Genomic DNA, 11,814 nt, shown 5'->3' with positions numbered 1-11,814 from the left:
TAATTTACTCCGAGAAATAGTTCCTGAGTATTATTAAAATTTTCCTTCACTACCCACCTTCCAATGATTAAAATATATTTTTCCCCTTGATTAGGCCTGGTTAAATTTATCAATTTCTATTAAAAGAAAAAAAAAATCTTAGCTATGCTATGCAGTGAGACTTAAGTGTCATGAATACACCAGACAAAAGTGTTTTTCAGATTCTTTGAAAAAGTGCTAGTGATTTTCTGCACAAGAGAAAGCATCTGGTTCACAACATGTAAACACTATTCAAACATATATCCTGTAAATCTGGTTTAACTCCAGCAAAATTGCAAGAACTATTTGTTTGCTTTGTCTTTTTTTTTTTTTAAATGTTCCTGTTCACATCAAAAGGTGCAATTTGTTAAATGTACCTACTATATCTGAGTAATGAAGCAGTTATACAATGACTGGACATTCGCATTACTGCCAAGTCAGTTTTCCAGACATTTAATAGTCAGGCATGTCTAAAAATCTGGGATCTGGCTTACATCTGAACTTTTCCAGATTTCAAAGATGCCAATGTCTGAAATTTTGGTTCAGTCAACATTAAGCAAATTTCAGTTGAAACTAAAGTTTTCAAAGCCTTAGTTCAAGGGAACAAACAAGTTTCTTCCATTTTCTGTCTCATATTGGCCCACGTTAATATAAAATAGTCTATGAATTAATAAAAACTCTCCAATTAACACTTGGAGCTTTTAAATTGCTACTATTAAAAGGTAATATATTTTTGTAGTTAGTTAACTGTCATATAGATTAAGCAGCAGATTAAGTCATAGGATCACAAAATCCATGGGGAAAAAGATAATTCATTTTTAGAACTGGCTGGAAAATTCCAGCAAAATCCACATTTCAATTATTGGCACTATTCAGCTTACCTTATTTTCCTGCATACCACACATGCCCAATTAGGCATGGACCTTATTTTGGGAAGGAAAAATGAAATAAAAAGATTGTTTCCAGAATCTTACCTGCCACAGCACAGAGTCACTGTAGCTGAACCCTGGCCATATGGAGGAGAAAAACTGAGCCAAAAGCTATGCTAATTCAGCAGTAGCTGTGAAAGGGTTAAAACTGTAGCTGTTGATGGGTTGATGTGTTAAATTTTTGGAATACTGTTTTCTTATATGTGGAATAATTTTAAAAAGGGTCAGTATACTACTATAGTTAAGCACACATGCATAGTTCACTTTTAAGTCGCTTCTATTATTCTGCTCCAATTTACAGCTAGTGTAGATCAGTGATGTGATTTTTAATACGAAAGGCACAATTATGAAATATTTTTCCCTTTACAAACAATGATAATTATCTTAAACTTTAGTTGAAGTGTAAGAAACATGTAGGAATTACTCACTATCATTTTTATTTTGATCCAGTATTTCCAACTCTCTGTCATTTTCAAACGTAACCTGCAGACTGCCAATCTTACTCTGTGGTTTGCTGCAAAAAAACATTGTATTATATATATTGATATCTCTCATTTCAGTAAACAAAAAAAGATGCCAGAGAACTGGCAATATTCTCTAAAGACAGATGGACAAAAATTTTCAAAGCTTTCTGCCAAACACTGGAAAATTCAACAGGAGTAATTAAAAATTGAGAGGAAATGCTTTACATACCACAGAACACATGTAGCCTCATTTTTAGTGAAGCACTGTGTGAACCTATCCCTCATACTTCCCACCCTCCTAATTCATAAGCTCTGAAAAATGCTTCATTATTAGGTTACAAATGTCCACTGAGATCCCTTAGGTGTTCTGCATCTCACAGGATTGAACTCAAAATGCTCATTCTTCTGCTGATGTACCAAACATACTAGTAGGTATATTGAACGCAGAATAGATCACTCTAAATATATCTGGTTTAATGCTCTCCCTCTATGGCACCCACTTCTGCCACTTTTGGGGACTGGACAGATGACCCTGTATAGCATGTCTTATGTTTAAACATTTGCACTATTCCTGGATGTTGGCCACTACAAGATATATTGAGTATGCTGCTTTAGAGAAAAACTGAACAAACCAGAATCACATTTTTAGATTTATGTTATATATACATATACCACCAAATTATATAGTAATGAATTTTGTAGTGCATATTTCCAATTAAGTTCTAATTGATTAGATTTCCTGATTTAAACCTTACTTTGATATATAAATTCCTTCAAACAGTTTCAATAATGACAGAAAGAGGATTCCCACCTCAAAACTTAAAGCATTGGCACCTGAGAACTGTGTTTAATCTAAACTATAAATTAATCAGGGAAGGATCCTGTATGTTCTATTGCCTGGACAGCAGCAAGGGCAGTGCTAGTAAGAAATAAAAAGCATAAAGCAGCTTGGTGAAGACTCAAAGCTTTCATATTAACTTAATTTTTTTTTTTTTTTTTTTTTTGCTGTCCAACTGGATCAAAACAAACGTTCACAGCAAGCTGAAGTGTGAGAATAACTGATAGAACTTTAATTTATAAAAGTTGTTTTCTTCCAAAAGACACAGAGAAAATACTTATGGAATACTACTGCATTGTAGAGGCTCGGGGGGGGGGAAGGAGGGGGGATTACTAAAAACGTAGTTAAAAAACTTTATTTCAAAGGTCCTAAGCCTCCATCTGGCCTCTCGACATTGTTTTGTCAGTGAAACAGGGCTAGAAACCTGCACTGTTAGGACAACTAGTTATTCCACATAGAAGGACACATGGTTCAGTTGCGCTATACTCCAAATTATGCCTATTTTTTGTAATGAATAAATTAGGCAGCTGTGGCATTGATGCCTACACAGTTGGATGGGTAAAAAATTGGCTGACGGGGCGCACCCAGAGTAGTGGTGGACAGGTCATACTCATCCTGGTGAGATGTGAGCAGTTGGGTACCCCAGAGCTCGGTCCTCGGGCCCACACTGTTTAACATCTTCATCAGCGACTTGGACAAGGGGGTTGAAAGCACGTTGTCCAAGTTTGCTGATGACACTAAGATGTGGGGCGAGGTGGACACACTTGAAGGGGGAGAGAGGCTGCAACTAGATTTAGACAGACTACAAAAGTGGGCAAATGAGAACAGAATGGAGTTCAACGTAGACAAATGCAGGGTGCTGCACCTTGGGAGAAGGAATCCACAGCATACATACATACAGGCTGGGGAGTTCCCCTCTTGAAAGCACAGAGGCAGAAAGGGATCTTGGAGTCATTATTGACTCCAACATGAACATGAGTTGCCAATGCCAGATCGCAGCCAGCAAGGCCAGCCATACCTTGTCATACGTCTAAAAATGCATCTCAAGCCAGTTCAGAGAGGTGATACTCCCCCTCTATGTGACATTAGTCAGGCTGCAGTTGGAGTACTGCATCCAGTACTGGGCACCGCACTTCAAAAGGGATGTGGCCAGCCTGGAGAGAGTTCAGAGGAGGGCCACCCATTTGGTGGGAGGGCAGCAGGACAGGCCCTATGAGGAGAGACTGAGGGACCTGAACCTGCTCAGCCTCGACAAGCGGAGGCTATGGGGGGACCTGATGGCCACCTACAAACTCGTCAGGGGAGATCAACAGCAAATAGGAAGAGCCTATTCTCCCCAGCACCACCTGGGGTGACGAGGAACGATGGTAATAAGCTAATGGAGAATAGGATTAAGTTAGAGATCAGGAGGCAATATTTTACAGTTAGGGTGACCAGAATCTGGAACCAACTTCCTAGGGAAATGGTCCTTGCCCCTACCTTGGGTAACTCAAAAAGAGGTTAGATGGTCACCTGTCTGGGGTCTTGTGAACCCAGCATTCATTCCTGCCTGTGGCAGGGGGTCAGACTAGATGATCTGTTCAGGTCCCTCCTGACCCTAGCTACTGTGAAACTATGACCAGGGAATCACAGTTTTCTTGGATTAAAAAAAAAAAATCCCCAATTTTTGGATTTAAAAAAGTAACCCAAAATCCACATTTTAATTTTAAAAATCACAGAAACAAGATTATTATACTGCAGTTCATCAGTATTATGCAAAATGGAAACTCTTTTTTGTTAATGAAAAAGAGGTATACACTGGGTAATCTGAAGAGCTGCCTGTTTTTTTAATACATTTAACTAATTAGCTGGCTATCTGCACTAGAAGAGTACTGCACTGAGAATTAATCCCATGCTCCACTCTTAGAAGTCTCTATTCTGTTCTGTTCTTTTGCAGTGAAACAACACTCAGCATTTTGTTTATTTGTCCTCCACCCTCCCTCTTTCTTTCTGACAGAATACTTACTTGCCATCTGTGCTCATATTTTCTTGTTTTTCTTCCTTGGAGATTTGAGAGTTATCTATAGAAGCACTGCCAGAAATTGAAGCTGATGAAGCAGGATCCTTTTTTTCAGTATCTAGTGGTACATCTCCATCAGTAGCGATGAAGGAGCCAGTAACCTCTTGCATCCTAGGAAAGGCATCTGCGCTTTCACTTTCCTTTTTGTACAAACTCATCTCTTCCTTTTCATCAATCTCATCCAGGCTATATTCAGGGCCAAGTCCAGCTATACTCAAAGTAAACAAAAATCACAGCACTCATTGTAAATGTTAAGGGACAAAAAGTCAGTTGGAATGGCTAGAATTGAGAGAGAAAAGTGAGAAACATTTTCTTCAAAATGTAGACAGGATGTTAAATGAAAAATTGATTTGATGTTTAAAAATGTTAAGGGTTTATGTAGTCCTCTCACTCGCATAGTCATAACAATAGGAAGAATCCAATAACTGTTGTACAAATTGCTTTAAGCTTGTAACCCCTATGCAGAAATTCAGTTGGTAAATATGGAAAACAGGATTATTTAAAATAAATAAATAAAAAAAATCGGTAGTATTTGGGAATGCACTTTTCTAGAAAGGACGGAGATCTGGTAAGCATAATATAGCTATTTTTAAAGCTGAATACGGAATTAAGTGATTTACCAGAAAATGTGTAGTTTTTCAGAACAAAACCAATGTGTCAGGTAATACAGAACAAAATTAACCCTAATCAAATCAACAAGATATTTGCCACTCATATGAAAGGCATCTTGCCTACCATTAACAAGGCTTTGCTACAATACTTTAAGTGTATCAAAATGTAGCTAACAAAAATGCTGGAGATGCATAATGTTAGGTAGTTACAAATTATAAATAGAATTCAACAATGTAATATTACATGATGTTAAGTTTAACTACCTTAATGCTTTACTTCAACTAAAGTGAAATAAATTAACTGGCTCTACTGGAAGAGTGGACAGCCTTGGTAATGTGACTATATAACGAATGGTACCAGAACTAGTTTAGGTATCTCTGATACACTTACACCATGTCTATTATTGTTCCAGAGTTATTTCCACAGAAGGCCTCCCTCATAATAATAGACAAACAAACCGTCTTTATTCCAAAATTTTCTGAAAGAGCTTTTCAGTTAATTTGCAAGTGAAGATAAAAGAATAAGAACAGTGACCAAATAGCATCTGCAATCAAGTAAAATGTGAACTGTGCTAGAAATGCAGGTCAAAGAACGTTTGTTAAAGATGAAGAGAAATCACAAATTTCTCTTTTTCTATAAGCAGTCTTCTTAGGATACAGGATGAATAGCTTGCATCTAGTATTTTTAGAGAAGTGTAAAATATTACACAGGTGTGGAAAGGTTAAGCCTACAATAAGAGTTTAAGCTGACCCCTAGGAAAAATTCAAAAGTAGAAGTAGCAAGTATAAAACTAATAGTAAAAGCTTCTCTCATATCAAATAGTCATTGTAGCAGTAACTCAGTCTGGGTAATCACAGGGGTCACAGAGCCACATGAAGGAGTTCTAGTATATCACCAATACATTAGTGCCTCATAATCACACATTAAGCTGTGTGACACCTGTGACATCTTCTCTTGGCTTCTCTTGATAGGGAGAATTGAGTATATGGTATAGAAGTTTTTTCTGGTAAAGAATTTTGTAGTACACCCCCCCCTCTCCCTCCCCCTCCCACCCCCCACACACAAGCATTACAGAAGGCACGGTCAAAGAACTGTACTTTGCATATGTTATTGAATGCAACCAAATGTAGGATGAAATTGAGGTCCAGTAGGAGTTTGTTCTGCAGTTGTGAAACAAATTTCCTAGGCAGCTGTCTCTTGCAGCCATGAATTTCAACTCTGGGTTTAAAAAAGGCCTATTGTGCATCTTTATCATAGTTTTAAGTGATCTTTTAGAGGTAGGTTAGCATGTGTCAAGATGTGATAGAGACTCCTGGCTAATCAAAATGAGCAGAAAGCTTTATTTGCTGATGTTGCCAAGTGAGAATACAGTATCAAAGAATAATCCAAGAACACTCCTGAATTATGTGCAGACTCGATCAATTATGGATGTGTACCCCCAAACAACACCACCCCGTTATAGTTGCCAACATTTCAAAATGGTTCCCTTTGCTCACCAGCATAACCTCTGCCTTGCCTGGATCCCAGCTTCAAATAGCAGTTTTTCATGGCAGTAGCAATATAGGTATATAAAGAGAACGATGAACAGGGATTCTAGTTCTCTCAGATAAAAAAAATCCCTGGTTTTTGGATTAAAAAAGTAATCCAAAATCCACATGTTTTCTGTCATTAAAATGAAATGTGACATATATGAATGGGAAATCCTTACAACTAGGCAGGATGCTGTAAAGACTGCTTCCCTATTCAAAGCAGCATAAACATTTGGGATGCCAGTGCTGAATGTGGTTTTAATGATGCCAAAGTATACCTCTTTCTTATTACAGTCACATCTGCATGAATAAGCAGCTTCTTGTCATGATATCACCACCTCCACCATGGATTTTTTGTCTTTCGCTCTGGCATTTCATTTTAAATCACAGAAAAACATGGATTTTTGGTTACTTTTTAAATCCAAATATTGGGGATTTGTTTTAAATCAAAGAAAACCAGGATCCCTGATGATGAATTACCATCAATATCCAAATCATGTATTCTTCAGTACATCCATGTAGTACTATTGGCTGGAATGTCAGTTCAGATTTTCTGACTTTTCCCCTCTCAAATACCTCACTTTGTAGGTTTGTTTTTGACATGTAATAATTGAGAGAGTGCATTCCTACACAATTAAAAACAAAAACCCTGTTTCTATCTCATGCAAGTTGAGTACACATGCACACACAATTAGATAAACCTTGCTTAGAGTTATTTTTCTGTTCATTAAGGCTCTCTGGAAAACAGGACAGATGAAACGGATTTGTACGTGTGTATATTAGTCACTAGAACAAATATTAGCCCATGATGTTTTGACAAATGTTTCTTTCCAGCTGGCAACAGTGAGCGAACATCAACTTGAATTTCTAGTTGGAAGATCAATAAATCTAAAAGGTAAATCTGCTTTAATGACATTACAGTCAAGTGGATCAATAAGAGTACAATTACACAGTAGATAATAATAAAACACCTCTTCCCTGTATGTCATGTTAGAAACAAAAAGCCTGATGCATCTCTCTTCATTCACCCATTATAATTTATCATGGAAATCCTTTTCAGTCCATTGGCTATTGATCTAATACCTAAAAGACCTTAAAATGTCTTCTTGGAAACTATTTTACAAAAGTCAGAGGGTTTTTTCTGTTTGTTTGGAGTTTTACTTTTTTGCAGGGAGGGAGAGAGCAACTGTTAAAGTCAATCAACATAGGTTTATTTACTTATTGCCTCTAAACCAGTAAGGAGTGGCTGAATGGCACCCAGTAGATTAAAATAGAGGAAAGAAAAGATAATCATTTGTTGGTTTAGAACCCAAAACTTTCTATATTAAACTTGCAGTGCTCTAGTAAATGTAAATCTTTAAGGACTTTTATCCCAGAGCGTATATTTTTATATTATGAAATGCTATCATATCCCAAAGTATATGAAATAATACTACTATAATTGCTCATGGAAGCAATCTGAGACTTTACTTTTAGGAACATAAGAAGGAATTTAGCAAATTTTTACACAATTGGCATTTATGCTGTAAATACATTGCACTGCTACTTTATTAAGTGAATAAATTTAAATAGCAACCATTTTATGTACTATAGTTCAGAATATAACAACAGTTCATACAGCTTTGAATAGGCATAGCCCCCCAAATTAAAACAAACCACCTTCTCCCTCCAAAACTCCAGTCCTATAGTAATAGTGGATCAGAAGCCATGGTACATTAAATGAATGGAACCACTAGCTAGTACAGTATTTTATAGTAACCCAAAACATGTTACTTAATTGAGATATAAACTAAGATAAGCATATTATATAGAGGATTATATCTTGGAAAACAATCCCACAGCAGAGTAGGTAGTTGTAGAACCACAAGAAACAGTAGGTCTGCTGCCAGAGTGCAGTTGTAGCTGAAGAGAAAGCAATAACAATGGAGCTTCATCAAATGTTTTTTCCCCCAATATCTTGAACGTATTGCAGTGGGGCTTCCAAATAAGACAGGAATCACAAGCAGCACAAAGGTGATACCCTCACTCAGTCAAGATCTCATCTCAGTGCTCAACAGTGCTTATTGAAGTTGATTGCAATTTTTCCATTTCCTTCAGCTGAGCTATGGTTAAGGTCCACTACTGTACCTGCCTGCAGTTTTTGACAGTCAACCAAATGGTAGAGATAACCATGGGACATTCTTGTAACTAGGCAAGACGTTGTAAAGACTGCTTCCCCATTCAAAGCAGCATAAAGATTTGGGATGCCAGTCCTGAATATGTTTCAGTGATGTCAAAGTATACCTCTTTCTTATGTAGCAGCATTAAAAAAAAAAAAAAAAAAAAAAAAAAAAAAAAAAAAAAAAAATGCACCCACCTGAAAGAATGGGAAGGGCTGCCCTGCAGGGGGAGACAGTTTGTCCCAGCAGGGACACTGTAGGCTCTGAGGGCAAGTGAAGCGGTTTGGAGGCAGCCCTGTTGGAAGTAGGAGGGGTGACATAACTCTAGCAAAGTTTTGAAATAGAGCCGTTAGAAAAAGCCCGGGAAGGCCCCTGGCCTGGGACTGGCTGAGAGGCTTGGATAAAAGGGGGGGAGCAGTTTTTCCGCTGGGGGGGAACAAGAGAGAGAGAGAGAGAGGGGCTGAGGGACAGGCTGGAGACTGGAGAGAGAGAGTCTCAATACAGTGGTCCCTCGGAGAGCCCCTGGCAGAGCCCTGCAGAAGCAGCAGCAGAGGCTGCACCGGGAGTGATACAGTATCCAGTTCCTCTCTCCAGCCTGGAGCACTGCAGCAGCAGGACCAGAGAGAGGCTGCTTGTGTGGAGACTCTGAGCCTGGGAAGACCTGCCTGCAGCCTGGTGTGGCTGGGTGAGCACAGCAGAGCCTGGGGGAGACTGCTGGAGACTGCCCTGTTTTCCCTGGTGGGTGAGGGGCCCCAGGGCAGGCAAGGCCCAGGGAGGGGCTGTGTTTGCTGGGGCTGTGAGGCTGTGTGGGGCAGGATAGCTGCTACAGCCTGCAGCCCTGCTGAACACTGCTCCCTGCACTACAACACTGCTCCCTGCTGAGCCAGGGAAGGGGGGTCAGAGGCAGGGGGAGGCTGCCTTGCAGGGACTGCAGAGGAGGAGCCGCCACCTGCTGCCTGGAGACCTCTGGAGCACGGAGTGGGACACCAGCACCAGAGAGCGCCCACAGACCCTGCGCAGGGACAAAGACAGTTCTGCTCCCTGAGACACCCTGCCAGGGGCAGTGCACACAGGATCCCTAGTACACCATCTGCAAGTGAGAGACTGTGTAAATAAGTTCTTGAGGTTTTATTAGTTGGTATATCCATGTGTTTAATTTATTGGTTACTTGTTATGTTGTAAATAACTAATTCTTGTAAATAGTTTTATAACTGACTGTGCGGGTGTTTGCTTGTAAGGGGAGGCTCTCCACTTGGGGACCATGCAGCAGCTTCCCGGGGGGGCTGGACAGGGCTACTGGTTACCAGGTACCCCAGGATCTCACTGTTTAGGTGAGGGCACACGTAGTGTCATGTCCAGGGTTACACTTATTACACTGCATCCCATGCGAGTGAATAAGCTTCTTATGATAGTCCAAAATTCATCACCTCTAGCATGGATTATTGTAAGAGGCTGAAGAAGGAAACAATGAAGAGATGCCAATTTAGGCAAAATACAGAATGCATGTTTTCAGTGGGAAGTGTCATCTTCAGCACATTGCCCATTGCCCTACATCCCCCTCTGGCTCACAATCTGCTTTTACTGCCAACTCAACGTATTGGGCCATCAGTGGACTAGGACCCATTCATTGTGTGACCCAAGGACAGTTGCACTTCCCCTTAGACAGTAGGCCCATGCAAATAGGGAAGTATTCGATTTGGAGGACAGTAATTCAATTCAGAGATTTGATCACTGTCCTAAATTGATTCAGCTGAATCAGCTTCAGGAGATTCGGTGCAGATTTGGAGAGATTTCGTGATTTGGATCGGCTGGGGAGAGCCGCAGGAGAAGCCCCCATGGCTGATCTGCCCGCCCCATCCCCTGCCCGGCCCCAGCCTCCCAGCACTTTAAAAAGACCCACACTTACTGGCTGCAGGAGTGGCAATTGGGGCCTCTGGGAACTCGTGGCAGTCTCCTCCCCGTACAGCATGGGGCAGTGGGGATTGTGACCCCCATGCTTGGCACCCACGCAGCAGCTGCCCCATGGTGCAGGAGCAGTGTGGCTTGGCACCGCATGCTGCCTGGGAGCTGGGGCTGAGTGCTGCCAGGCTCCGGCTGACATGTGGAGTTGCCCCAGCTCCCAGGTGAATTGAACCAGGAGCTGGGGGAATGTTTAGGTACCATAACATTCCCCCAGCTCCTAGTTCGATTCCCCAGCTCCCCAGTCTTTCCCACAGCTCTCTGATCACTTCCTCCAGCTCTTCCTGGGGGACATGGGCCCCTGGATGATGTGGAATGACAGCAGGCTGTCACAGCCCGCTGGTGATGGTGGCTATTTCTCCAGGTGGCAGCAGCAGCCTGCTGAAACCCCACATGCAGAGCTGGGGGAATGACCAGAGAGCTGGAAAATTGAACCGGGAGCTCTGGCTGACAGATAGAGGCACCCCAACTCTCAGGCAGTGCATGGTACCCTGCCAAACCTTGCTCAGCCACTGAGGAGGGGGTGCAATGCAGGATCGGCTTGCTCTGGGCAGCAGCAGGGCATAGCCCCACTCCTAGTGCTGCCCTGCCTGCATTGGTGCTGGGAGCAGGGCTAGTGCTGACTCCTAGTGCTGTCCTGCTGCTGCTTGCCAGCCAGCACAGAGGGTGCAGAATGTGGGCTCAGCAGTGCTGGAGTAGGGGCTCTGCTCTGCTGCTGCTTGCCCCCTTCTGCCTGGAGCAAGCCACACCTGCATCCAGCCCCCATGGGCAAGCAGCAGCAGGGCAAAGTCTCCACTCCCAGCACTGCCGCACCCACATCCTGCGCTCCCCCTGCCCCCCTCCCCAAGTAATGCAGCCCCCCATGCCCCAGCCGGGCAGCTCATCCCAGCCCCAATCCCTCGCTCCCCCCTCCTCCAACCCCAACAGACTTACCAGCTGGAGGCAGCTATCAGCTGCCCGCTTAGTCTATGGCCAAATCTCCAAATCGGCCAAATCTTTTTCCAAAGCTTTTTTAACTTGATTCGGAGGTTTTACTTGCGTCTCCCAATTCGATTTGTATTCAGAGATTTGGTCCCTGAAGCAGGCCAAATGTCTTTCGAATCAAATCAGCTACTAAAGCTTCGCACAGCCCTATTAGACACGTGTGTCAGAGTAATTTGGCCTCACGGGCAGGGCCTAGATCACCAGCAGCCAAGAAGTTAATGTCACCATAGCTCAGCCCCAAGAGTCATTGCTGCCAAGAGCCA

The 11,814-nt window shown here is 41.9% G+C and overlaps 1 protein-coding gene across 5 annotated transcripts in view; it reads right to left on the bottom strand.

Moving 5' to 3' along the window:
* COBLL1 (cordon-bleu WH2 repeat protein like 1) overlaps positions 1 to 11,814 on the bottom strand; it is a 155,108-nt gene that overhangs the window by 10,252 nt on the left and 133,042 nt on the right. For all 5 annotated transcript variants that reach the window (XM_019480442.2, XM_019480445.2, XM_019480440.2 and 2 more), the window contains exons 10-11: positions 4,255 to 4,516; positions 1,376 to 1,461 (exon numbers count right to left, since the gene is read on the bottom strand). In XM_019480442.2, the coding sequence (XP_019335987.2) occupies positions 1,376 to 1,461; positions 4,255 to 4,516 (348 nt within the window). The remainder of the gene's footprint in view (positions 1 to 1,375; positions 1,462 to 4,254; positions 4,517 to 11,814) is intronic.

Source organism: Alligator mississippiensis, chromosome 4 (assembly GCF_030867095.1).
Source record: "Alligator mississippiensis isolate rAllMis1 chromosome 4, rAllMis1, whole genome shotgun sequence".
In the NCBI taxonomy this organism is placed as follows: domain Eukaryota; kingdom Metazoa; phylum Chordata; order Crocodylia; family Alligatoridae; genus Alligator; species Alligator mississippiensis.
The sequence above is the reverse complement of the archived record's forward strand: the minus strand, read 5'-3'. Positions and strand labels throughout refer to the sequence as shown.